At 39.7% G+C, this 27,017-nt stretch overlaps 1 protein-coding gene across 4 annotated transcripts in view; it reads right to left on the reverse strand.

Annotated features, from left to right (window-relative positions):
* Positions 1-213: 213 nt before the first annotated feature.
* Positions 214-27,017, reverse strand: part of FAM53A (family with sequence similarity 53 member A) — a 68,792-nt gene continuing 41,988 nt past the window's right edge. For all 4 annotated transcript variants that reach the window (XM_079306622.1, XM_079306619.1, XM_079306621.1 and 1 more), the window contains exon 5: positions 214-1,407. In XM_079306622.1, the coding sequence (XP_079162748.1) occupies positions 1,084-1,407 (324 nt within the window). In that variant the 3' untranslated portion in view covers positions 214-1,083. The remainder of the gene's footprint in view (positions 1,408-27,017) is intronic.

Consider the following 27,017-nt stretch of genomic DNA (forward strand, 5'->3'; position numbering starts at 1 on the left):
TGTGACATTTGAGATGATTCCAGTGAATGTAATCATTGAGACACTTCTGGGATCCAGCATGAGTTATTCCACAGCTCTCCAGACAAGCCTGATGTCACTTTTCTTTCAGATGACCAGAAATCTGCCCTTCCTCTCCACCAAATTCCACACCTAAGTACTCCATTACAGAATCTACTGCATTTTTCACCAGTGAAATCCATGACCAGACACAAGTGCAAAGCAAAATGTCATTTTATTTAATTCAAGGACTATTTTCCTTCTAGTATTGCTGAAGGGATCACCTCCTGGGGAATTGATCATTACAAAGTCCCTGTCTAAAAGTTCAAGTGCTCTTGTTGTACATTCTTTTGAAACACAGAAAACATAATGACCAAGTAGGTGGGCAGCTACTTGCAGTTTTAGCCCACCTAAATTAGCATTGCTTCAGGCTAGAAAACAATTCAAGTAGTAAAATAATGAAAAATGTTAACCTTTAAGGTCACTACCATATTTTGATCAAAAAGTCCTGAACGTATGAAAAGAACATTTGTACATGTTATGAAGTTGTTTTTTAACCAGACACTGTCAAAGATGGCAGTTAAGTATTTTGGACCAGTTGTCAACCAGATATTTAAGAGTTCTATCTGAAGGTTTATTACCAATTTCATTATGCAATTCACTTTTCACATTAAGCTCTTTAACAAAAGCAACATAGACCCGCACCAGAATCACTGTAGACAGATTTAGTTTTATAGAATGCCCTTCTGAAAATTCGTTTCAAAATAGAGATGCTTTTTCTCCAGAACTGTAAAAGCCATAAAAATGCAAAATATTTGTTAGGAAATTTTTAATCAAAATTATTCCTTAATGTTCAAAATAACATTTAACCTCCTACTTTTTTTTGTTGTTGTTGTCATCCACATATTGACCAATAGACTAAACAGGTAACAATGGTTCATGTTTTTCCCCCACCTGAAACATTTCTTCTACACAAGCCCAAATAGGCAAATACAGAGATTCAGGGACATGGATTATGCATGGCAAAGGTAATCCTCTATCACTTTAATTTAGAACAATTCTGCTTCTAGCACACAACGTGGAGTCTCAGTTGTTTTCAATCTGCTCTAGGTCCAAGTCCCCACAGTCTAGAGGGAAGATTCCCTCCTCAGTGCTCTCACAATCACTCGTGTCCTCGTCGCTTTCGCACACGGCGTCTGCTTTCTTATAATCCCTTCTTCTGAAGCCACCTTGGCATGGCCCGTGGTGCCTCCCTTCATCCAGCTGCTCTTTCATCGGGCTGGAGCCAGGGGTGATGATGTTCATAAGATCATTTGAGTCACATGGGGATGACACAATTGTCTTCATTTGTGTGTCATCATCATCATCTTCATAGTCAAGCGAGCAAAGACTTTTGGAATTTTTTAAAGTCTGCAATAAAAAAAAAAAAAGAAACCATGACTATATTAACCATGACTGAACAGGAGGAACAGAATAAATTTTTGAAATTCTTGTATGGTTTGAGTGTATGTACTCAAGAGTGCCACGTGCTTAAAGTAATCCTGGAAATGAGAGGCATGAAGAAAGAGGAAGAATGGTATTTACTTACTACACAGCCAGGCTTTGCATGGATATTTTGCCTAGATGCTCATTTGTGAGAAAAACAGTCCCCTTTCTTATGCAAGAAGATCCAAAAACCTATCCTTGTCAACTACATGAGGAGAGACAGACACCCACCCAGTTTGCTGTATTGGGTTTCTGGCAAATCCAGAGCATTTGGTGACACCAGCATTTAGGTCAGACAGCTGCTTGCAGCCTGGTCAACAATTAATTTCCCCTGTAGACAATGAGCCCTCAGGCGTCACCTCAGTGAGGCTGCCAGGACAACTGGCACATTTGGGTAATCTCAAACAGAAGAAACCCAAGCCTCTACTGGGAGCATCTTGCTCCAGAGTCAGCTCAGCTTGTCTTTCAGCTGGGTACTGTCTGAACAAGAGCTCAGGAGCAATTCTGTTTAAATTCAAAGAATATTAAAACTAGAGGGGCACTAATCTTTATTTGTACAACAGCAAAAGAAAAGAAACACTCAGCAAATGGGCTGCGTCTGTATCAGAAATAAAGGAAAAATTGCCTTAGCTCCTCATGAAGCTGTAAGGGACCCTTGGCTAGAATCCAGAGAGCATTTAAGAAAAAACAAATACACAGAGCAGAACTTCAATTTTAAGATGTAAGAAACTTCCAAATTGTGCCTCATGCATGCACCCAGAGAAAGGAAGGTGAAATAGCCAGGGCTCCTCTGAGAGGTGGTGCAAGATAGAATAATGTCACACTCATTTTCAGTCTCTCACTGGTCAAGTGACTCCAGTCTCACACATGGCAATCATTCGATTACAGGGAGATCCACAGGGAACAAGACCAACTTTCACACCCATTTCCAGCTTCCTCCCCCAATTTGTCATTTGTTAAGTATTTCATATTTGTTTATTTGAAATAGGAACATTGCAACATTGCTAGTATGCTGCATTCCAGATGCTCTTCCAGAGAATAGTGTAATGGCTCCTACTTCACCAATGCACATCAGCACATAAGGGGGCTCACCAGTATCTTTTTTGTATTTTTTAAACACAACTTCACAAATTCATAAGAAATTTGAATTAGCCTTGTCTGTATACAGCTGGTTAAAAGAGGGAAGCTCACTAGGGGAGGGAATTAGCTTGATCCCTTAGGCTGGAACACCTTGCAGACAACCCCATGCCATGCTGCAAGGTCACAGAGTTCCTTGGACACACTTACATCAAATCTACAGGGAAAGCTCAGGAAAGAGCAGAGCACTCCAGGTTTGGAGCTCAGCCACAGCACAGGCAGGCTGATGGTGACCAGCAGCACTGGGATGGGATGGTGGCCCCAGCACTGCTGCCCCTCCATGGGGAGGGCACTGCAGCAGCATTCCCTGAGCCTGCACCACATTTAACACACCAATTCAAAAATGCACAAATTTAACACATTTCTCTACTGATCAGAGGTTTCTTTTGCTCTTCCCCTGCTCCAACAGCTTTCATATCTCACATTAGATGAGTAGTTAACAAGTTACACATTTCTGGCCAGAAAGATCTATAAGGGATAACCTAGTTTATTTGAACAAACAAACAAGACCTCATCTAGGAGCTGATTTATGTAACCCCAAGGCCTCCATCCAAGGATGAGCTCTCAGAAAAGAAAAAAAAAAAAATACTGCTGGTCATAGTTCTGCTGTCAGGAGGAATCCAAAGTCTTGATCAGCCATGGTTAAAGCCCATATCCAGTTTTGTACATGACTAACACCAACAAGATAAATAACCTTGCATGATCAAAAGACTTCTATTTTCAAATCTCACTCCCCTGTGAAAACAGCTTTGGTACAATGTACATTCTTGTTTTCAAAATGCTTCCATATAGCTCACTTACAGTTCATTCAAGTAGAAACATTTGAGTTTCTTTCTATGACTAACAGGTACCAATTTCTCTCCTATTTACTTAAAAGCAAGCCAGTATATTTTTAAAGCAAAAAACTTTAAAGTATATTTTAATTCTAAGTCTATCTCATTGCTTTGAAAAACACAAGATGTGTTCTATCTCCTTATAGGGGACAATATTTTCAGTTCTTTAAACTTACAGTAGGTACTGGGAGGGATAGGAACCAAATAAAGAGAAGCTTTGAAGGTTCTGCTTTCAGTGTTTTAAAAAGGAATTCCTGAGTCCCCCTTCAAAATATCTTTTATTCAATTTACTGCTAGAAATTAATCCAACCACACAGCTGTCCTTCTAGAAGGTTTGTGTACATAAATGGAAAATTGCCTGTTAGCTGCACTGTGCTGAAACCACTTGAATGGGAACTTTTAGCCGGTTTCAACACAACAGCAAGTGCATTCAACTGGTTCTTTGTTCACCCACTTGTCACAACCTCACAAACTAAAAATAGGTGGATTTATTATCTCGCAGCACAATCCAGCTCCTTTCACAAAGCAAAAGGTAGAAATTGCAATGCATTCAGGCCCTCTGAACTGCAGCTTTCCATGTTACACTGGTACAGTACCACACCTTTCAAGAACAATTGTGCTCAGTGGGGAGCCTGCGAGTACTTGCTCAATGGTCCTCATTTTATAAAGGATGCTGGACTAGCAAGACAAAAGAGTCCACAGTTGGCAATGGATAGAACTCAATCAGCTAGAAGTATTCTTTTGTGTGATGGAAAAAAAGGGGGGAAAAAAAAGAACCTCAGAGTTTTAAAAGAAGTGAGGCGATAAAATGTCTGAATATTACAAAAAAAACCCCAACTTTGTACCAAAAACAATGGTGGGGAAGGAAATAAAAGAAATCTCTCTAGACCCTTGCCACACAAAGCAAACAAGAAAGGCCCAGAGCAGCTTGAAAGGAAGCTAATGTCTGTACTCTTTATTAAACCTTCAGCTCAGAAACCCATAATACATCACTTTCCAAATATAAGAAGCAATAAGAAGGTTGTTTTTGTTTTCCTAACAAAACTAGAGCATTTGCTACAGTAGTCAAGGGAAAAAATAAGACATTTATGTGCATGAAAACCTAGTGTATAATGGGAGCAGCAGTTCTCATGCTTCTCCCCCAAGCCCCCATCATGCTCCAAGTCCAGCCCGTGGCTCTGAAGATCCAGCTGCTCTCAAGAGGTGCAGCTGCAGCAGCTGGCACACTGAGCAAGCCTGAAACCACCACCAGCCCTCAGCCCACCCCACTGCTTTCCCAGCACCAGCCATCACCACGGGATGGGCTGCTCCCTGAAGTCTCAGGCTTAGGAAGAGAGGGAATTCATCCACTACTCACACTGGTTATTTGGCTTGCTTCCTGTCCCATCCTGAGACTTCTGCCTATAAGCAGCATCTCCTGTGGCATCAAAGACTGGCACACAGGATTTCTCAACTGTGAAGGTCTCTCTACCAGTAATGTGAAACACAGGGATGGTGCAGTGATCCTCATAAAGAGGAGATTCTGGAATTTCCTGGAGTATCAGCATCTAATCCAAGAGTAAAATACCAAAGTAGCAGAACCCAAGCATGGAGCAACGTGTGGCTTTTTTGTTCCTTCCTTGTATCTAGCCAGCTGATGGAGATGGGGCAAGTTAGATGGGCTGCACTTCTCTTTGAGAGCTTCATGGGTCCTTACTTCACTTCCCTGAATTATGTTTCCTGTAGATTAGTGAGACTGGCTCGAAAAAATGCCTTTACTGATAGTAACTCATAGTTAAACTTCATACCAGAAGCACCAACAGCACAATGCATTCACGTTTCAGACACCAACCTGTCCCCAAAGAGGTCACAGCTGAGTCTCAGCAACAACAAAACCCAACCAAGGTACAAACTTGTTACTTGAGGAGATTAAGGGGAAGGCTTAAGGAAGGACTTTATAAGAACTGACACAAAAGCCTGGTGCTGAGGAGCTCTCAGTCACACTGAGAACAAACCTTCACCTGGCTGACATCACACCCAAACACACACAGATGTGAAGGGTGTCCCTCCCTCTACACTGAATGTTCACTTCATGCACATAATTACTTACATTTATACTTTCACCTGGGACAATTCAAGCTGGAGATGTCTACTATAAATGATTAGAAATGTCAACTGGTTGTACAGATTTAAAAATATCCTATCACAGTACTAATTCCTGCATCTTCTACTATGCATAAAGTGAAAAATAGTATGAAAAAATGCTGTGTTTATGTAACCAACTATTAATCTTTCTGTAAAGTAAATCTCTTGACATGACTGACTTTTCTGTCTTGAATTGCACTAAGCATTTTGTGAACACTCCAGTGTTTGGAGATAACCTTTTCTTTCAAGATTCTTGCAAGTGAGTAGAAATGCTGCTTCACTGATACAAAGTGGTGCTGACAAGAGGAAAACAATATAGTATTCTCCATGATGTTATGTGCTTGAGGCTTGCTAATGCACTATAAGTTAAAACCCAAAGTTAAGTGGGAAAGAATCTCTCCCTGTTCAAACAAGAAAATAAAAGGTGCAGAAATACATTAGATTTTATAACTCAAGTGTCTAGGAAAATGCTTCAGATCTAAAATCACTGAAGATTTTTAAGTTATGCATTTGAAATAAATCAAAAGAGAAAGAATGATTTTTCTTGCATGAGGTTAGAAAACAAGTAGTGAACAAGAACATTTTATTTATGCATTATGTAGAAACCATCAAATCCCAAGAAAATTCCTGACACCTTCCTGGGCAAAATCAAACCTCTGTTCAAAGAGCCAAAGATGCTCTTTTCTCTTTCTAGCCCTGCACTTATCCTTCGTTTTCCTGGAAATTTAACATGTACTTTTATATATTCAAAAGGCAATGTTTATGTCATCATCTATAGCTAGTAATCAGAAAAGAACTGCAATACTGGATATGAATGAGAAAGAGAAAACAGCCTCTAACATTCTGCCACATAATTAGACACTGAACTATAATAACTATCCCTTGCAGCAGATAAAGAATTACTGCTGCAATTCTTGTAGTCAAATAAGGTAAAACTCTATTTGCAATGCCAAAGACCCAGTTAAAAATCAATACAAGCTGACAGCAATACACAGCACTATGGCTACAAAGTGAAATGACAATAGTTCAGTGCTTTGTCTCTGCTGTATCTTCAAAGATTACTTCAATTTTGTAGATGTAGGTGCCCAGGAAGGGAAAGAAACTGCCATCAACTCATTTCACATCAGATGCTAAACAGCATCATGATGTAACAGGCTTTCATCTCCCACTAGCCAGACTGTTCTAGATTTAAGTGTGCAGTTTTCTGGTGTAGTCTACCATGAAAGTTGATCTATTTATTGGCCTAGATATTTGTGCTTATATTCCAAATTGTGCCACAGTATCCTTATAAGTTTTGTTTACAAGCCACAAGAACCTGTGATTTAATTTGGTTTTCTATTTAGTGCTATTAGTTGAAAATTTAAAAAAAACCCTAAGAAATATTTATGTGAAATGCTAAATTTATCTAATTATGCTCAGATATGACAATACAAGGCTGCTCATTGTGTGAAGTAACTGAAAGAAACCACTGGAACAGTTAAAGTCTCCAAGTGGAAATAATAAAATGCACAAAGAGTGGGGTACAGGAGGGGAAATCGGGGTCCAGTCCCTGACTGAACATCACTGAACCCACAGAGGGTCCCCAGCACTGGTGAGGGGATTTCAGAACTCAGGCACTGCAGCCTCCAGAGCTGTACAGCAGGCCTACTCACCTAACCTGGAAACTTGTAGGACCCAATCAACATCCCTGCTATCACACCACAATCCAAACAGCCAATCCCAACAGGCAGATCCCAAATACATCAGGAATTAAAAATACCAATGCCCAAATACCTACTCCCCTTTGCCCCAAACTCAAGACTTAAAAATCATCCAACATGAGATTGCACCTAAGATAGTAAACTGCACACTCAAACTAAACAACCTCTCAAACAAAGTATCTTTTCATTCTAGTGGTTTGCAAAGATGATCAGACCAACTGAGAGCATCCCCAGCCCCTCTAAGAAGTATCAACTCACCCTCTTCATGCTTACAGAGTACATGCACTCAGTGTAGTCCCAACAATAAGTAACATAAGAAACTAAGGAATTTAAGGAGATAAAAGAAAAAAGTTTGTCAGCCTAAAAGTATTTAAACTGAATTTAAGCACCTAAACTACTGTCATTTTGTAGCTATTCCTTTAACAATTACATTTTGGTTGGATGAGGCAATTTAGTGCAGGAAAGTCAGTGCTGGGGGTTTAACAGCTTCTACAGGTAAGGACCATTCATCTCAGGGGTTAACTTTTGTTTGCTTTTAAAGACAAATTGAAAGCTAAGCAAGTTAATGCAGTACTTAATGCAACACAGTCAAGAATATGATTCAACACTAGTGCTAACATGGAGAGGGTGAGCATATAGCAATTTTCCCCTTTATAAAGCCCAGATCAACATTAAACCACATCTTAAAATTTTACAGTATGGAATTTTAATCAAGATGTTAGCCTCTTAGATTTTCTAATTCAGTGGATTTGTGAACTGTAACCTTTTACCTTTGCTGTCTGAGTAAGTATAAATCATGCAAGCTTTTATTGCAAGAATGTGGAATTACACTCCACAAACATCAGGCCTACCTATTCCACCTGCATGTAATTAAGCAGAGAAAGTTTCAGCTATTCTTAGGAGCAGTCCAGCAGGCACCTACAGATGCTATGAATTATGCCATTAGCTACAACAGAGGGGGCTCACATAGAGGATTTAACTCTTCTGAAGTGACTAATAATCAATACAGTGCCAAAGTGGAGCACTGACATTGTTTTGTTTCTCTGCATAATACAGTACAAAGCTTGGGCCAGGGACAAGGAGGTTTAAGGCAAATAGGACAAATTCCTAGATACAGTAGCACTGTTCATCTGAAATGCACCCATGCATTAAAACAGATTTCTTCAAAGACAAAGAAGCATCACATAAAAAAATTATTCCAAAGGGCACTGAAAGAACAGGGAAAGGACCTGGATGATAGGCTCTTGCTCTGGTCTTGTTTCAGCAACAGCTGCAGTCAGGGGTCTCTGCAGTACCACAGAAATTCTTCTGCCTTAATGTAAACCATTGTCTTTGCACACCTCCAGCCAGATAAATTTCTACTTGCTGCTTGACCCTAAACACATCTATTATGGACAGTGAATTTATTCTCCTTACAGATAGACTGAAGAGCTAGACAATATGGAATTGGGCCTCTACTGTGCTTGAGCTGCATAAGCTCAAGAGGTTTTGGTCCGGCAAATCCAATCAGCCAACAGCACTAATGAGCAATGGTGTGATGAACAAACAGCTGCACCACTTGTGTGCATACAGGGATGATAAACACATCTGGTTTTGTAGTAGAAGGACACAGAGGGAAACAATGTAAGCACATGCTCTCTCCCAGCAGAAGTGATTCATGCTTTGCCAGAGTCATTCCCTCTTTTCCTATTCAAGAACTATTACCTTTCCTTTCAGAAAGAAAACAGGCTGTGGAAACAAGAAACAAACTGTGTATTACCATCTTCCTTAGTAACATGACAAAATAATTTTACAAAGACTTAGTTTAAACCACTTCTAATTAATACAGATGAAAGAAGCATCTATTTTTCCACATTTTAGACTGGGAAACCAGAAGGCACGCACACATCATTAACATGAGCTACACACACATCCCTGAACAGAAACACAGGCACAAAAGGAGCAGCACAAGAAAACTGCTTAACAAGACTATGATTGCTTGCAGTACCATCTCTCAGTGTTCAGCATTCAGGATCCACAAACAAAGACCACCCTGGGTAGTCAAAGCCTTCTGATGTATTATTCCTCTGACAGAGGAATTAACAGACTACAATCAGCTCTGAAACAACACAAACAAAAAAGTTACCTCCAACCCCAGGAGTTTTAATAAGTTTCTCAGTTTCTAACTAGATACATTTAGACAAGAAAAGAAAAAGCTGTGCTTCCACAAAACTCCAAATAAAAAGTGACATTTTAAAGTTTGCCTTGCCATGCCACACTCTGCTCTCAAGTAACACTGTTTAAGTTGACTGATTATGCACGGGAATAACACAGGACAGGATTTGACCCTTGTGGCTTCAGAACATGACCATACTGGCTTAATTTCCTGCCATTTATGTGTCATCTATTTTTATAGAGAAGTTCTATTCCTGAGAAGTTTAGCCAAGGTCTTATTCCTTCATCACTTTGCTATGAGCTGCAAACAATTACTTTAACAACTGAATCACATATGCAGCGATTGCTGCAGTGAACATCCACATACCAACTTCTCTTAAAATTCCTGCATGTTCTCCTTTCATTTTGTTTTTATCCTTATGTCCAACATTAAGTTGATATGATGGGTCAAACTTAGGAGAAATTAGAGAAGCAAACTCCAAATCCTGATTCCAACGCTGCCCTCATTAGTTACTGACAGATGTCAGACTCACCTATATTATTGGGTTATGCTGGAACTCCATCATAACTAGCATTTTAAGGGATTCTATAATTGGGCCATAAAGTTCACTTCTGCCAGGGGAGGGGGATGGGGGAAAAAAAGGGAAAACTACCCCATCAGCTTGGGAACAGCTCCCCCTTCTCCAAATCAATTTTCCACTACAGAAATACTTGTCTAACACAAAGCCCTAAGATCTTGCTATGCAAGTGCACAGAGGGACACATGGGCACAGTCACACTCAGACAAAGCACAAGTGCTGCTATGAATCTTTTGCTCAGCTCAATGCAAAACTCACAATTTAACAGTAAATTCTTCCAGGAGCATTAATTCAAACTGTAGGTGGACCTTTACCACTAATTATTTCCAGTGACAAGTTAAATTGAACACAATGCATTTGTTTAAGAAGAACAGAATTAGTACCAGAGATTGAAAGTGAATGGTGCAAGGACTGCATTTTTCTAGCTCAGTATTTGATTTTGGGCTATTTGAACATTTTGGAAATAATGTGGTTATTGACATTAAATGACAAGATTGCTATTCAACTTGTACTAAAACTTCTGTTTGATAAATTAACTTCAGACAGGTTTGTTTATTGGTTCAAATACCAAAGCTGACAGCATGTCAGCAATTGATGCTCAGTATGTTTTTTTTTTTTAAAGTCATGAAACCATATATGAGGTCCTTTATCCTTCAGTGCAATACATGTTTTAAAACACATCATACCAAGTCAGAGGAGAAGCAAAGTGTATACAACTTGTGTAGGGTAGAGTCAACACTCATATTCCCAAAACAGAGGTAACACTAAAACTGAGCTCCACCTCTCACTGTATGGCCTCAGTTTCCCCCTGTTTGCATGAAAAAGCTGCAAAATTAAAAAACTATACACATTCAATTACTACATGTGCTTTGTTCTACAGATGAGGATCTACTTATGCTACTCCAGCTTGCAAACTTCCTTTTGAGTTTTAGTCACATGGCTACTAATATAATGAAAACTGAAATCAGGAAACTCATCAGAAGTCTCATTTATTTAAAATTCCTTTTCTGCTAGTATTTAAGTTTTACTGCAAAACACATGACATCAGAATTAAAGTGAGTATTTTCAAATATAGAAACAGATGAGCTATTTGATTATCTGCAGCTCACCTTCACACTAAACCATCACCTCCCAGATCACTTAAGCAGAAAAACCTCTCCTTAATTAGCTATTTTCCATTAGAAGTTGCATCTAACAGCAACTTAAGAACAGGACAAACATCTCTTCAATTTGTATGTACTTGAAAAAAACATGTAAACAAGTCGATATTTCCCACACTAATGGAAAAACTGACATCACTAAGTGATGTAGAGAAATTCCCATCAGTTCATTTTCACAGGCTTGAGATACCTGCTCTGCTTTTATCACAGCTATGCACCAGTGCATACATGCAGCAGGCACTGATCAATGCAATGCAAGACTAACAAAAGACCAAGTGACAGTTAAATTTAAGACTCTTCCAAGTGATTTTAATAAACCTCTCTGCAGAGAAAAGCCTCAAATGAATCAACCTGGTTTAAGGGGTTGTTTAGATGATGATGCAGCAAGTCAGAGAGTGACTGTCACAAAGCAAGGGAAGTTTCACAACAGATAACAGTATGGAAGAACAAAATTGAGTTTCTGAGTTAAGTCCTCACATTCAGGCACCACAAAAATGCACTAATCCATTAATTTGATTAACATGTTATTACAAAAATACTGAATATTTAAAAAAACCTCTCCCTGAATTAAATTCAAAGACATAACATCTTTTTTTAATAAATTTTAGAAGATTACACTGGGATTTTATTTTTTTGCCAAAAAAAAATCTGGAAAAAGTTCCCATATCAATGATGAAACATGAAACACTACTCGACACTTCTGCTAGCCATCATCTCTTGCAATTTAGAGCACAGGAAAAAAAATAACTTAATCCCCTGCCACCTGCCAAAACCCAGATGGTAGAACCTGAGAGAAGTGCTCTCACCTCTCTTTAAACCTTCTGAGGCAGCTTAGGCACATTAACTATAAGTACCCTATATTTAACACTGAACCACAGCTCAACTCAGTATTGTATTGTTTTCCAAACAACATCACCAATAATTTTAGCATAATCCAATTTTCTGATGGGATAAGTAATAATTAAAAATAAAATATCCACAGCTGGCTGAAACCTGGCATGTGTGTCAATAGATGGCCCCTTTCTTTTCTCATAATGTCAAATGCAGCTGGTCTGGTACTCATTAGCTCTTTCAGCAACAAAACTTATTGTACATACAGGAACTTGCAAGAAAGGAAAAGCAACTCTGCAGCAGATATTTAAGTGCCTCCTCTCCTCAGCACATTGCTTACAACAAAGGACCACAAGCATACACACAGAGCTGACTGCAGGTATGGCAAACACAGCCATGAGTAGCTCTGGGTATCTGCAAGACATTTGTTACAGAATCCATTCACAAAAGAAGGGAGAAACCTCCATCCTTAATGAGATTTCCTTTTCTTCACTCTCCTCAGGGCTTATACTCCCTCACTGTCAGAGCACAGGGACCCTCCAGCACAAGGGCTCACTTCATTAAATGCCATTTTGGGCCTAATTTCACATTGTGACCCACTCTGCCGAGGCAAAGAAAGCAAAACGCCAGATGCTCTCTGTGCCTGCCACCTCAGCAGCGTCTCATTCACTGCTCCAAAAAACTTCCAGGCATCCATTCAAAACCAAGTACCCCCAGCCTGGTCTGTCCTGTCACAGGACAAAGTGCTGGCTTGTCTTCAGCTCACTTTTGATGCTTGCCTATCATCTCCCAGCCCTGCCTACTCCTATCTCCTTTCCTTCTTCCCAAGCCTGCTGGAATTTGAACTTTAAATGGACGCCCTCCATGGCAACAATAGATAAAAAAGGAGCCTTTGATTGTTCATGCGTTGCAGAAAAGAAAGGAGGAGATTCATCCTGGCTGCGACCTAGCAGAAACTCATCAAGCACAGCTCCCCTTCATTGCAGTGGGATGCCTGAGCCTGGAGCTGCTCATTCAAGCTCCCTGCCTCTATGTTTCCATTCAAAGAGGATGAATTCTTCAGGTTTCCCCCCCTGTTAAGGAATTAAATGTTGATCCTGTGAATGAAGGGCAACACCAAGCTTGGAAAGCTGCCAAAAGGTTCTGTAACACTCAGCAGTTTGGAGTTAATTCAATACTTATTGATACCTAGCAGGATTTATAGCTGCATTATTTATAAGGGGGGGGAATCACAGAGCCATATTTAGACCTTGGTAATAAACTATTTTTAGCACCATCTGTTTTTCTGGTTTGTTCCCTTGCTTAGGCAAGAGCATACTTTTATCCAGCTCCCCCTTCCTTGCCCATTTAAAAGAATCCACAGAGTCTAAACCAAAGCACAAGTTCGTATCACTTGGATTATTTATTGTGCAGCAATCCTCCTAATCATGTTCTGGAAATCAAACCTGCTGACTAAAGACAGTCTTGGGCTGATGTAACACTATATCTTGTCTTCACACAACTGAGCAGATTTTTTTGATGTAAGGGGCAATGTGTTTCACACAAAGGAGGTTACTATCTGGAAAGAAACAACTGATCATTAACTGCATTAAGCCATCTGAAAACTGGTTCACAACTCCTGGCAGTGTTTTTCTGGGACATAGTTGCCAAGTTTCACCCTCAAACACATAGATTTTTATTTTTCTTTGGTCACATGTACATTCTGCCAGGCCAGGCTGCTGTTAGAGGGGGAGAAAAATCATAAGCAGCTGCTGCAAGCACCTTGTTTTAGAGATGAGTTTTAACTGCAGCTGTTACCCACTCAAAAGCTCCCACAACCCTTAAATTACCTCTGAGTTTATATGGATATTTCTGCTTTTAGTAGGTGACAACACTGGTGGCCTCTGCAGCACAACAAAGGACAGAATGAAGGGATTTCTGGTTCAATCTGCAGAGATTGAACTCTGAAAGAAGCAAGGCTTTGGGTACCTCATGCTGATTAAGTTGTCAGAAATGCACTTGATAGCAGCAATATATCCATCTTACCCTCCCAGCTCACAAAATTTTGTTTTTACCCAAACAGTAGCACAAATATTCAAAAGTTTCACTGTTAACTGGGTCAGAATAAGAAATTTTACTGTAGAGCAAGGCAGAAAACTGATGTAAATATGAGCTCATGGAGTTCTTACTTGTTACAAAGGGCAGCAGCATGAAGGGTTGCAAGCTGGTTTCCTAGTCCTTGCAGCACAGGTCAAGCATTCCTAGGAAGCAGACTGCATGCAGCAGAAAACCAAAATAACTCCCAGCATGCAGTACATAGGTAAAAATTAAATTCTACAAATGCACAACAGAAACATACAGCCACTATAATGGATTCCAACAATCTGGAGGGCTTTGAAGTTTTCAAGCAATCAATATTATTAATAGAACATTCATTTGGCACTGGCATTATGCAACAATTTCAGTGTGATGGAAATGTAACAGTGCTGCCCACACTGCAGCCCCTGGGATGTTTCCTTCCACTTCACTGCTCTTCTTGTTGGTTTTTCCAGTGGAAGAAACAGGACACAGCACTAACAGCAAGTACAACAAACAGCCAGGTCCATCCTTGGCAGCACAATACATGCACAGGCCATTCCCAGGGTGGTGAGGTCTGCTCCTGGTGAGAAGCATCTCCACACACCCCAGCAGCAACCACTGTGTCCCATCTGCCAAAGCTCCCCACTGATGTGACCAGTGCTCTGTCCCTCTCCAGGGAAAGGAAGCTCCAAATCTGTGCTGCTTGGAGAGGACACCTCTCAAAGGACAGACTGTCTCAACTGAGAGAGCTCAATAAAAGCTGCTCAAAGCACAGAATCAGCCTGCAGTACTTGGAGTGGCCACACAAAGCACATGGACAAAAGCCAGCACATACAGTAACTGTCGCAATAAACTGGAGATTTATTGCCAAGTATGTTTAAGAGTAAAAACTGAGATTACAACTTGTAGTTCAATTCCCTAAGGCTGTTGCATAACCTGCAAATATATTACAACATGAGAGCAAACTAATACTGGTGATTAACCAGGAATATAATCAGAGGATCTGGAAATCCTCAAAAAATGCAGCTTACTGCAATTTTTATGGCATCCAACTTTCAGGAGGCAAGGATGCTCACTTGCACATAAACACACACTTTTGTGAAGATTTGGAAGATGTAACCTACCTGATCATTTTTACAGAGCTGACACCTTACTAGCTAGCACATATGCATATTTAGAATGATTCTGTACTCAGACAGGACTATAGGGACAGATGAATCAATCTCAGAAAGCAGCTGGTGAAGATGATGGAAAAAAGATGCAGGATCAGGCTCACTAGGATCTGCCCATCCACCCCTTACACACCAGATGGCTCTGGAAAGAAAACAGTTTTCTGTCCTTAAAAATCAGTGATCACAAAGAAAGAACTTCTTGATTAACTCTCAAGTCCATACCCATTTGAGGGGTGGCTGGGTGCCAGTGAAAGGAACTGTGGCAAGTCAGAAGAATCTGTACAAACTCCATTTATATCCTGTTCCATTCAGGGATCTCTCCCCTCCATCCCAGTGACTAAGGGATCTGAGCAATTGGGATCCACAATACCAACACAAACCCTTTCAGTCAATATTCTTACATAGCTAACCTATGTGAAATTGATCTACAACTGCTTCTAACTGTACCAAATTATATATTGGCAAAAAAAAAAGGAACTATCAGGAGATTGGTATTGTATCCTACTTAAGTAGCATAGCTAAAAATCTATAAATGAAGTCTGATCTTATCTATCTTGAACCTCCAACTTTAAAAAAATGCTCCAAAAGCACTAAGGTAGTTTGAACAAAAATGTGACTTTTTTAAGTCATGCAATAAATGTATTTTTTAAACCTTGGTAAGTTTGTTACCACTCCTTAGCATTTTGAACAGTATTACTTCAGTCCTCATGATGATCATTAGTCTGCAACAAGTTTCCATGTCAAGACCTCCAATGGTAGAGCACAATGAAAAAAGTGCAGAAAGACCTTTTAATATATTAAATGAATTGCACATGTGCTCTGTAAGCAGCCACAAATAAATCTTTGTCTCCTGATACTAGTCAGAATAAACATATCAATATTAGCCTGCAAGGCCACTAACATTAACTCAGTGTTAACTCCTCCTGATTTGGAGTGCTATCACCCTTGCTCCTCCTAGCAGAAGCATTTTATCATGACATATACAAAACTCCCTGACAATATCCAACAGTTCAGTGTATTTACACAAGCACATGCTGGCTTATGTCCATTACAAATGTCTGGAGGCCATCTGAATGAGTCTGTGCTACACTTTGCTCAAGCTATAGGTGGGAATCCACCTCTTTAGTTAAGATTTAGGAAGTGGATACACACTTCAGGTATTGCAAATATGCTTTACAAACAACTCCTCCTACCCCCATCAAACAGAATAACCAGTGTATTTACCAGATTACCCATACCCTAGAGTTTAATCTGTTTTTGAATCAGACTGTATCACTACAAGATGTAGCAGAAACACTATGCTTGACATGCAGGCAACCCATTGACTTGAGGACCCATTTCTCTTAAAACTGAATTCTTCTGCTGCCCACTCTTGCAGGCAAAGGACACCTGCAGAGCTCAATCACCACAGAACAGAGGTAAAATAAGCTGAATTTAAACCAGGGCTTTGTCCAAAGGAGATGAAAACCACCAGACAGTTTGGATCTCAGAGAGTTCATTGGTGCCTCAAAAGATGGGAATCAATTAAGTTCTTTCTAGTATACTGAAGCCAATCAAGATTATTCATTACTACCTAACTACTCAGGGTCCTTGCTTTCTGCTGTTAAAGGACCTTAGGCTCAGTAACAGAAAGGACTGAACATTCTCATTTCTTCTATGGTTATTCTAACTCTCCATGAGGTGTCCTCTCTCTAGGAGAGCAGAAAGAATTCAGTTCTTTTAGAGTATGAATGCCAGAGAATAGTATTTTTTAACATGGAGCATATATACACTTTAGTCACAAATCTGAAGTGAGTCTGGAAGTGAAACACTCCACTGCAAAGTTAAGTATTTCTGTACATATTAAATTCCATTATTACATTCCTACTCACCTGACAAAGTACTTCTATTCAAGAAGCTTAAGGGCCATTTACCAACCCAAATGCACACTTGCATGCCCTGAAAGCACACCTTACTGTGCCAACTAGGTGAGCTTTGCAAAATTGAAAAATGCAAGTTTATTGCTCTGGGACATGCAATTTTAACAAGCCTTGGAAATTCAACTTAAAAAATTTTTGGTTCTACAGTAACAGAGGCTCAAATTACAAGAGTTATACAACCAAAATAATATTAAATGCTTAACACAATGGCTTGTGCATTGAGTACTTCAGGACAGTACAATCACTCCAAAATCCCTGAAACTTCCAAGTCCTTATTTTGATTCAGAAAAGTATGCTCAAAGCAAGTATGATGAGCAACACTCTCAAAAGAAAAACCTGCTAGGCAAGCTATTATGCAAAAGTAAACTCCTAATTAGATGGTGAAAGGAGAGAAAAAAAAATAAAAACCAAAAACAAACCACACTAAGCTTATATTTGAGGGGTTTGGAGCACATCAAGAGTCAGCCTCTGGATCAATTTTTTTGTGCACTAATGAAGAATTTAATTGAGGCTCTATGTTGACTACCATCAAGCATATCTTTTTTCTGCCACTCTCAGCACACACTGCAGCAGTTACAAGTAACCTTGAAGCTCTACAAAATAGGACATGACAGTTAAGCCACAAGCACCTGTCATATGTGTTTTAAGATCTTTCATACTATTTGCACATCATAACACTACTTCATATCACTTATTTCAACCTACTAGTTGAAACTTAAATACCCTTGTAACACACAGCTTTTAAAAAGGACAATTTTCAACACACTGGCTGAAATGGAGTTACCCAGCATTAGCTGGAGTTCAGAAAAAATTCAGTCCTGCTAAGCAATTGACACCACAGTATTCTTGTTCCAATACTGCCAAGACCACATAGTTCTCCTGCTCTTTACTGGTAATGTGAATTAGTCTAGAAGGCAAGCAAAGCACACTCTGATCAACGTAAAACAGAACTGAAAACTTAGATAGTTAAAATATAACTAGACAAAGGAAAAAAGTCTCATACAGTACCAAGAGCCACACCTGAAGAAGGCTGGGAATATGCAAAACCCTTTCCCAGAAGGGCAGTATCTGCAGAGCTTAAATTGCTCAACCTCTGGTCTTAAAGGCTCTTTTAAACTCTGTACTTGTAAAACCTTTAGAGACTCAAGCATCATATACAGAATTTTTGAGTTGTGACAAAAGGACCACATAGGCTATGTGCCTTCTGGTTTTACTGCTCAGGCTTGGCTGAGGGAAGGCAGCTGCTTTCAGCAAGAAATGTTAGTAAGTGTGGAATGGCAGCCTCCTGCTACATGCATCCTTCCTGGGGAAGGGGGAATGAATCTACAGCAGGCACCAGTGACCCCAGTGAAGCATCAGTGACCCCAGAAGGGACACACTGAGCCAGGCCTTGGTTCTAATGCACACTTAAAGATCTACCCAAGAGTGAGACCTACCACTTCTCCTTCCCTTTCCACTCACAGGCACAGGATGTTGTTCTCCTATTGCACTAGAACACAGTGTCCTTCTGAAAATGAAATAGTTACATACAGAAAAAAATCTGCAAGTAGAATTTCGACACTTTGATATTTCTGATCAAGGCAGACTATGCAATGATACCTGAAACACTAGGGTACTGCAAATACTCAATGCTAAAAACTTTCAACAGGCCTCCGAAATATAACTCCATATTTTATCCCACTGAAACACATCATGAAAACACTTTTGTGCTGGAGATACTTCATGCTTAAAACATTCTAGTGACTAAGAGGGCCAATTTTTGCAATTCTTAAAACTGAAATTATTAAGGGTTTGCATTTGCAAAGAACGAATTTGGAATAGGCACTACACTAAGAGAAGAGTGTCTGCATTCAGCTGTTCTAAAACAGACATTGTCCTTCACACCTCACACCCTTCTCACTTGAAAACTGCTACACAGGCAAGTCTCAGCTCACTCATACATGGGGCCTTCCTACAACTTATCCTCTCAAAGTAACAAGTTGTCAAATTGGTGGTATGATTAGGGAAAAAAAAGTTAAAGTCCAGGCCACCTTTGGTAATAGTGCAAAATAATTCATGTGAAAAAATGTTAGTGTTGTTTTCAAATTAAAGTCAGAGGGTGTTTCCCTGCTACAGGAAAAACATGTTTGACAGACTAAAGATAACGCTTGTCAAATCATCCTGCATACCTTGCATTAATAAAGAACAGTTCAATTTAACATTAGCACAGTTCAGATGAGTTCATGCAGCAAAGAAGCAGTGGTCCTAGGTCAGAGAAATACAAATTTGTACAAGCATCTACAAAAAAGCTCCATGAGTTGATCCTCTCTCTCCTTTCCCAGTTTCCCAAGTACTCTGCATTTTTGCTTCCCCTATCATCCTTCTTTATGATGCCTATAAGAACTCTTGTAGATCAAAAAGAAAACTGCCAAGGTTACACTTCACAAATTAGTTGTTGAAATTGTTTTAGTTTACATCAGTTTATCAGTTCCTATATCTAATTTGAATACTTGAGTACTTAGTCACTTGGTTGAAGTTGACAAGGTTACCACATTAATAACTGAGTTATCAGCACGCTGTTGGCTGCTCAGCAGTACTGGAAGCAAGTAAAAACAGTTGCATGTAAGAACTGAGGATGCATTTGCTATTTCCCCAAAAGCAAAGGAAGACAGTTAAAATGGAAGTGCTGCTTGCTGTTCAGCAAACATCCGGATCGATGGAACAGTCATTTCACAGAGCACTGAATGAACCAAGTTATTTTTTAACTACTGCAAGTTCAAGATTCTTAAAAAAGGCTGTTGGGCGGATGAAGTGTGTCACACCAGTATTGCAACAAGAACAACTAATGGAAAACTACCCAGGCTTCTGTTTCACACAGCATGCTGCAGCTCAGACTCCAAAAGGTTTGGGCTAAGACAAGCTCTTCACATTTCTGCCATTGTATTGTGGAAGTCAGAGCATTTTAGCCACTGCAGGTTTGCCAAAAACACCCTATCAGCAAGATACATCTTTTGACATAGCAAAATTAAGCTTAGCACAAAGGCACCTATCTACTTATCCAGTTGATGACTTGCACTAGAAATATTATTTAATCCCTGATTATCTTCTACTGCACTTCAGAGTTAAGAACTCCCATTCAGGAGCTGCATTTTGTTCTCCATCACTTCATTATTACATCAGACCTAATCTCCAAGGTACCACCTTATTCCCCAGCTAATGCAAATATTTACTTGAACTATTTAATTGCATTTTTCAACCAGACAGGTGATGTCTGATCAAAGTATTTTCCTGAAAGTCAGATTCACAACACAGCAGATGTGCTCACGTGGCAAAGCAACCTCAAAATCTGTGGTGGGATCTCCAACACTGGGAACAGTGCAGAGAAACTATAACCATGACAACAGCAACTCACCTACAAAAAAGAAAAAAGGCTGCAACACCTCCTGATATCAAAACAACACAAGTCTTTACTTCATCCTGCATTGCCCAAATGCAAGCAGCATTTTTCACTCCAAACTGACACTTTCAATCTTGATCTCAAGAGCAAATCTGAAACCAGCTCCTTCTGCTACACATACATGAATAATTTATATAATTAAAAGTGCATCAATTTAGAGAATTATTCAAAAACTAAGAAAATCAAATACTCCAGGACCTAAAGAAAAGTATGTTAAAATAATTCATTTTTGAAATCTCTGCTTGCACAAAAAGTTGGCCAACTCCAAACATCTGGATATGAAGAAACTAGCAAGATTTGAAAGAAATTTAGTCTCATTCAGTCCTGATTTTCTTTAGACTCACCTGAAAGTAACTGTACTAACTTCTGACATAAATAATTTTTTTCATTTAGCAAAAATTCTTTAATCTTTTGCTTCAAAATACACAGTAAAAACCACATACACCTGACAACTTGAATGCTGGTAAATCCCCACAGATTCCAGAAACACTCAAAATCCACACCAGAGGATTGACTGCCCACCAGCACTAACTGCCCTTCCTGCTGCTCTCTCCCTTCAACCATACCAAAAAATCCCCAGACTTTAGAGGCTTCTTGGCACTGTCTGTCCCTGGGTAGCTCTTCTAAAACAGACAAGATCCCTTTTGCTTTTTGCCAACTTAAACCATTCTCATTTCAAAATGGAAATTCTCCCCTACACACAAGTCCTCACCCTTGTAATTTTTGCAACAAAAGCTCATTTCACACCACGACTGCAGCTGCATTTGTTGTAAGCCAATTTTCTTCCTTCACCAAAAATCCCCAGCAGTCATTACAGTCAAGTAGTCTTACAGATACAAGTCTGAAGCAAGTTATTTTCCCTAATATGTTTATAAACCACACTGAATTTTAAAAGTCTTTTTGAACATCAAAAACCCCACAGAAGATACATGTTCTCCACTAATCCAGTTCAAACCTAGTACTTTCTTATCTTGTGTGCACTGATCTCACAGGAAGTTGCTTGGGTGGAGACTTCAGAAAGTTTTCAAAAGCCTCTGAACTGTATCTGAATTACTAGTCTGGTTTTATTGCACATTCCCACTTTCTACAATCCAAACAGACCTTAAACCAGAATATAGTTCCAGAGAAAAAACTCTGCCCTGGCATATCTTCAAGCCAGGGAGATCACACACCCCACTCAGCAGAGCAATTCATGTCACATTCTATTTACCCTTACTGACATAATCAAAGCAGGTTAAAAGACTTTTCCACAAGTAAGAGAGGAAAGGAAGCTGAGTGACCAGACTTCAGTCCAAGGGAGCCCAGAACAGCAGCATGACACAACTGGTCTTGGAAGTTACACCTTGTCCCAAAAGGAGAAGGGTGAGTTATTCAAAACCATGCTATGACACAGCACTTGGAATAAAAACCAAGTTACAGTCTGTACTAGAGACCCTAACAGCAACAAAGCTGCACTGCCCACAAAAATAAAGCATTGAACCTCAATTGCTTACTCCAGGAAAGTACACAGAAAGTTAAGTCCAGAAGAGAATAATTGCTCCTCTTCATCATGACCAGAAAGTTTTCTAAGAACTGCACCTCTTTAGTTTCATGTATTTAAGAACATTGGTATGTTTATCTAAAGTGTGGCACACAAACCTGTTCCAAACTCTAATGTTGTCCTCCATGACCAGCTAAATCACCATTTATGAGTTTTCCATTACACAGTGCAGCAATACTGAGACCCTCATATGGAGCAGAAATCTATTCAACACACAAAACAACTGCTCAAAGGTGGAGGTGGCAATACATCTTTGTGGCAATGCATCTGAAGACTGCTTAAGAATGGGAAAAATATGCCCCAAAGTGTACATTATATCCACAAACTTCATGAGTTAAAGTTGAGTGACATCAGCCACATAAGGGAAGGCTGGAATATTCATGAACTTGATTGAAATGATATCATGGGCACATTTATAGAGAAGCACAAGGTCACACCATCAAACTGCATCACGAGGAATTAATCAGTTGGAAGGGTCAGAGTAGGACAAGAAAAACAAGTGACTGAAGTCACCAACACAAAACAGCCATAAAAGGAGAGAGAATAAAAGCAAACAGAAAAAAATAGAGGTAGGCTAGGTTCACAGTCTGCTTCAGCAGAGCCTGGCTCACTTTGCATGGCTAAAGAGACAATCAGCAATAACTTTCTCTAAGCAGGCACACTGCAGAGAGATCAGCTGGAAGGAAGAGCTAAAGAGCCAGCCAGGCACAGGCACACTAGGTAAGGACATGTGATATGATCAGCCATGAGTAACTTTAAGAAATCACTCATAACCTTTTTCATGGCAGTTTTCTAACAAACCAACCATGTTGGGAATGTACAACAAAATCCAATTCCAATTAAAATTCATGGTAGATGGTGCTCACATGCTAATCCTAAAAGTAAAACATAACACACCACAGCAGCTTCTGCAATATTCACTGATTTTTACAGAGCCCAGGAACCTGTGCAATCTCTTTCAACAAGAGACTTCAGCTTGGCTATACTTCTGATGGTTAGTGCTTCTTAGAAGTTGATTCTTCCACAGTATGTAAGAAGTGAAGAAGGTTAAGGAAGAGAAACTAGCAGGGTGGGGAGTGTTACACAAGAACAAATTTATCATAAATCTCAGGACATATTTAAATAGATCACAGAAAAATAGTTTGACCACAAGCTGGCCAGTGAAGGGTGAAAGTAGCCTTACTCTGTGTACACAAAACCTTTTCAGATGGAGAGAAGAAAAAAAAACTCAAAGTAGGTATGAGTCACTTAAAGAATTTAAATACGACTGCTTTGGAACTGACGTGTAGAAGGGGAAGGTTTGAAGCAGAGGGAGTTAACAGCAGCACTCACAGTTCAATAACAGTTCCACTGAGGTTTGTTCTTACAGATTAGAGGTTATTACAAATACAACTGTTCACTAAAAATGCATTTCAACATCCTGCCCCTCCTTCATTTCCTCTCTGTAATCCTTTGGTTTACAGTTTCCAAACGTGAACTTCAAGGACCAAGTTATTTCTGCTGTAACCCAAAGGTAAAACCACTAATATGCATTACAAACCATATTATCATTACAAAACTGGACTTGACCCTCAGTCTGAATGAAAACAATCCCCCCCATGGAAGACATGAAGTCTGTTTCACAGCAAGGGAAAGACTTCACCACAACAGAAGAAAAAACCATCCCAGTGTGACAGCAGCTAAATCAGCCAAGCAGTACTGCTTGCAACATCTCCTGTAAAATATCAAAGCAAAAAAAGGTTGTTTTGTTTTTAGATAAACAGAAGAGAAACTCAAAGTGTCCCAAACCTGTCACTTGTTACACTCTGCAGACAGTACGTTGTAGCACTAGCTTGAATCTCCTTCCTATTTAGGTCACAGTTCCTGCTACTCCCACAAGTTACTGTAGGACAGAAACACCTCATATTGCTGCTACTACTTGTGGTAAGTGTAGCAGTATATTGATTTCTGCTTTGTGTAACTGGCAGTTGGTTTCATCACTACTCAGGAGAACAGGAATCCTAACTGAAGCTATTTCACAGGTGCATGAGGCACTCCTAAAGTAGAAGATCCAGCATGTATCAGTAGACTCATACCTGAAGAAAAAAAATAGCATTTATGCTTAAACAAATATTTGAAACCAAAGACCGTCTCAGGAACATCAGCTTTACAAATACTGCTGCTCAGGGAATTAATAATTGGAAGAGACAGGCACTGAGAGCTATTTATAGACCTAGAACATACACTAAAAGGGTTGCAGAGGACATTCCCTCCTTCCCCCTCCAACTCTGGCATCCCCTCCTGAAGTATACTAGCATGCTTTTTTTAACCCATAGCTTTAAGGCACTAACTTTCAGACTATCAAACTACTGACAGTGGCAACATAAACAAAAAGATATCCCTGAATTCTCCTTGGGAACACACCTTTTGGGCAGTTTTCATCCTTTTGCCACCATCCTCTGGCTGCTGACTGCAACTTGTCTCACAGTTCCCCAGAGGCCTTCATATTTTTCAGAATATGTATTAAGGCAGAAAAAGCCAGAACTATGCTAAGTGGATTTCAATTTAATATGGTAATGTTAAAGATTCAAAACCACAGTCATGGATTGCAGAAGCAGATTCACTAAAAAAAATACAAGTACAAGCCATAAAAACAGTTGATCACATAAGCAGAAGGATGTCCTGTGTGTCTGGGAGCAAAGAGTGGACAAGGAGATGTTGGAGGGAGTTCACATGGCTTCACAGATGCTGGATGCTCTCAGATATGCCATGGCTACAACATTCAGCAAACATCAGGGTCACTAGATCCCAAGCCTACCTAGTCAGGGCATGTTTTGTATAAGGCAGCTTCTTACAGTAGCCTAAGAATAGCTCAGTGTATTTAAATAGAACTAACTGTGGGTCATGTCACCACACAAGAGGATCAGAGCACTCAGTTCCACTGGATCTTTCTGCTACAAGTCATAGAATATTCCTTAGTGCCATAATGCAAGTGGAGCAGGACTTAGTGATGCTCAGCACCAGGAAGGACAGCTGGTTTTCTGGACAGCTATTCTCTACAAGGATCTAAACAGGATTTTGACACCAGACCAAAGAACTTAAAAAAACCCTAAACAGAAAGCAGAGCAGAGCTGCAAAAATAACTCAGAGCAAAGCCAAAGGGACTCACAGAACAGCAATGTACATGAAGCAGAACCTGAGGAATGGCAAACTGTGTAAACTACTTAATTCTGCACATGTCTTGTTCTCACACAGTAAATAGAGAAAGAATCACTCCTGCTTCCAACCCTCCCATTCTCCCTCCAAAAGAAAGAGAGCTTACAGCAGCAAGTACTAGTCCATAACATCCTTATAAAGCATAAGGATATTCAGGAACACACAGATACAGTAATAGGGAAAGAAGCTGGCAACACTTAGGAAGAAAAAAGTTTTTAGACCATGTGAAATTAGCCAGCAGACATCATGCTGAGTTGCCAATTCCCAGTAAACACAGACATGCATTTTGTAAAGATGCTTAAATGCCATCTGAAAAAAATATTGACTCCTAGTAGAACAGTTCCATACTTTAGGTTTGTACCATGTAAGATTCATCCTAGAGGAAAAGGCCTTACATGCAGACAAAGGTTTCCTTTTTCAAGGCCTGTTACTGAAGGAGCTTTTCAAGTTCAAGATTTTTTTTTTTTCCTTAAGAACACAGCTGGGCAGAATAGCATCCAAATTCAACAGTATCAGAGGCAGAGACCAGAGGTTCTCCAAACCCTGTGTCAAACCATCAGATTAACCCCTTCAGGCAACAATGTTCAAGGTAAGAAAAACAGTCATCTATCTTTGAAAAATAACTAGGTCAAGAAAAATACTCTGCTGTGGTTAGAAAAAAACCCACAAGGCCATTTCTTGACAAACTTTATGACCCGTATAACTCCAGTTTGGAATGCAGTTACCAGTTATGTTTCAGCACAGAAAACTTAAATCTGTTTGCGACAGCAAGATCATTTTAAGGATAAATACTAGAGGGAAAAAAAATACTCCCCTCTAACACCACTCAACATAAAAAGTTTTTGTAACAAATTAAGGGCTCCATTAATTAGAAATTACAGCTATAAGCAAAGGACCTTTTCCATCACAATAAAGGGGAGAATTACACAAGAACTGCACTAGCCAAACTCAGATGCAACCACAATGGAGCCTTAGACAGCAATTCCCAACCCCCTTCCCTCCCCTTCAAGCTACCTAGATACTCATCTTGTTCATGGCAGGAAAAAGTAGAAGAAAAAAAAATCAAAGTTAAAGTCTATTATCTCCAACAACTTGGCAAACTGTAGATTATTCCTCAGGTACACTGATAGCAGAGTAAACCAAGTCTGGGTAACTGGGTCTATTTACTAGAATAGGATTAGAAAAGTTAAAAGCATGCTTGAATTCAAGCCTGGTAGAAGCTGAAGGCATTGGGACAGGACCTGCTGGTCCTGCCTGAAGGATCTGTCATCAATATGAACAGTTGCTCCCATAAGTCTGAGACTATACAAGAAGACTCAGATGTGCCCTGGAGCTCTTGGGAAAAGCTTTCCTTTTCTACAACACTTATTTTGAAAGGCCTTCCTTCTCAAAAATGGCTGTTCATTGGATAAGGTGCAAAGACTAACAGCTCTAGTGTCAAAAAATCATCAATAACCAACAGAATTTCACGAGTTTTTACCAGGCACAGAGCTGTATACAAACACCAGATGCACTGAAATAGCAGGGATTTGGAGACCACTCATACCCAGCAGATACCAAATGCCATGGCCAGGACTCTCCCACAAGTGTGAGCTCTGATGATTAAGTGCCCCAGGCTACTCTCAGAAGAAGCCAAATACTGGCAACTGGAAACTTCTATCTTACTGAATTAACTACCTGTAGTACTTTGAATTAAGT

Source organism: Erithacus rubecula (genome assembly GCF_903797595.1).
Source record: "Erithacus rubecula genome assembly, chromosome: 5".
Taxonomy (NCBI): Eukaryota; Metazoa; Chordata; class Aves; order Passeriformes; family Muscicapidae; genus Erithacus; species Erithacus rubecula.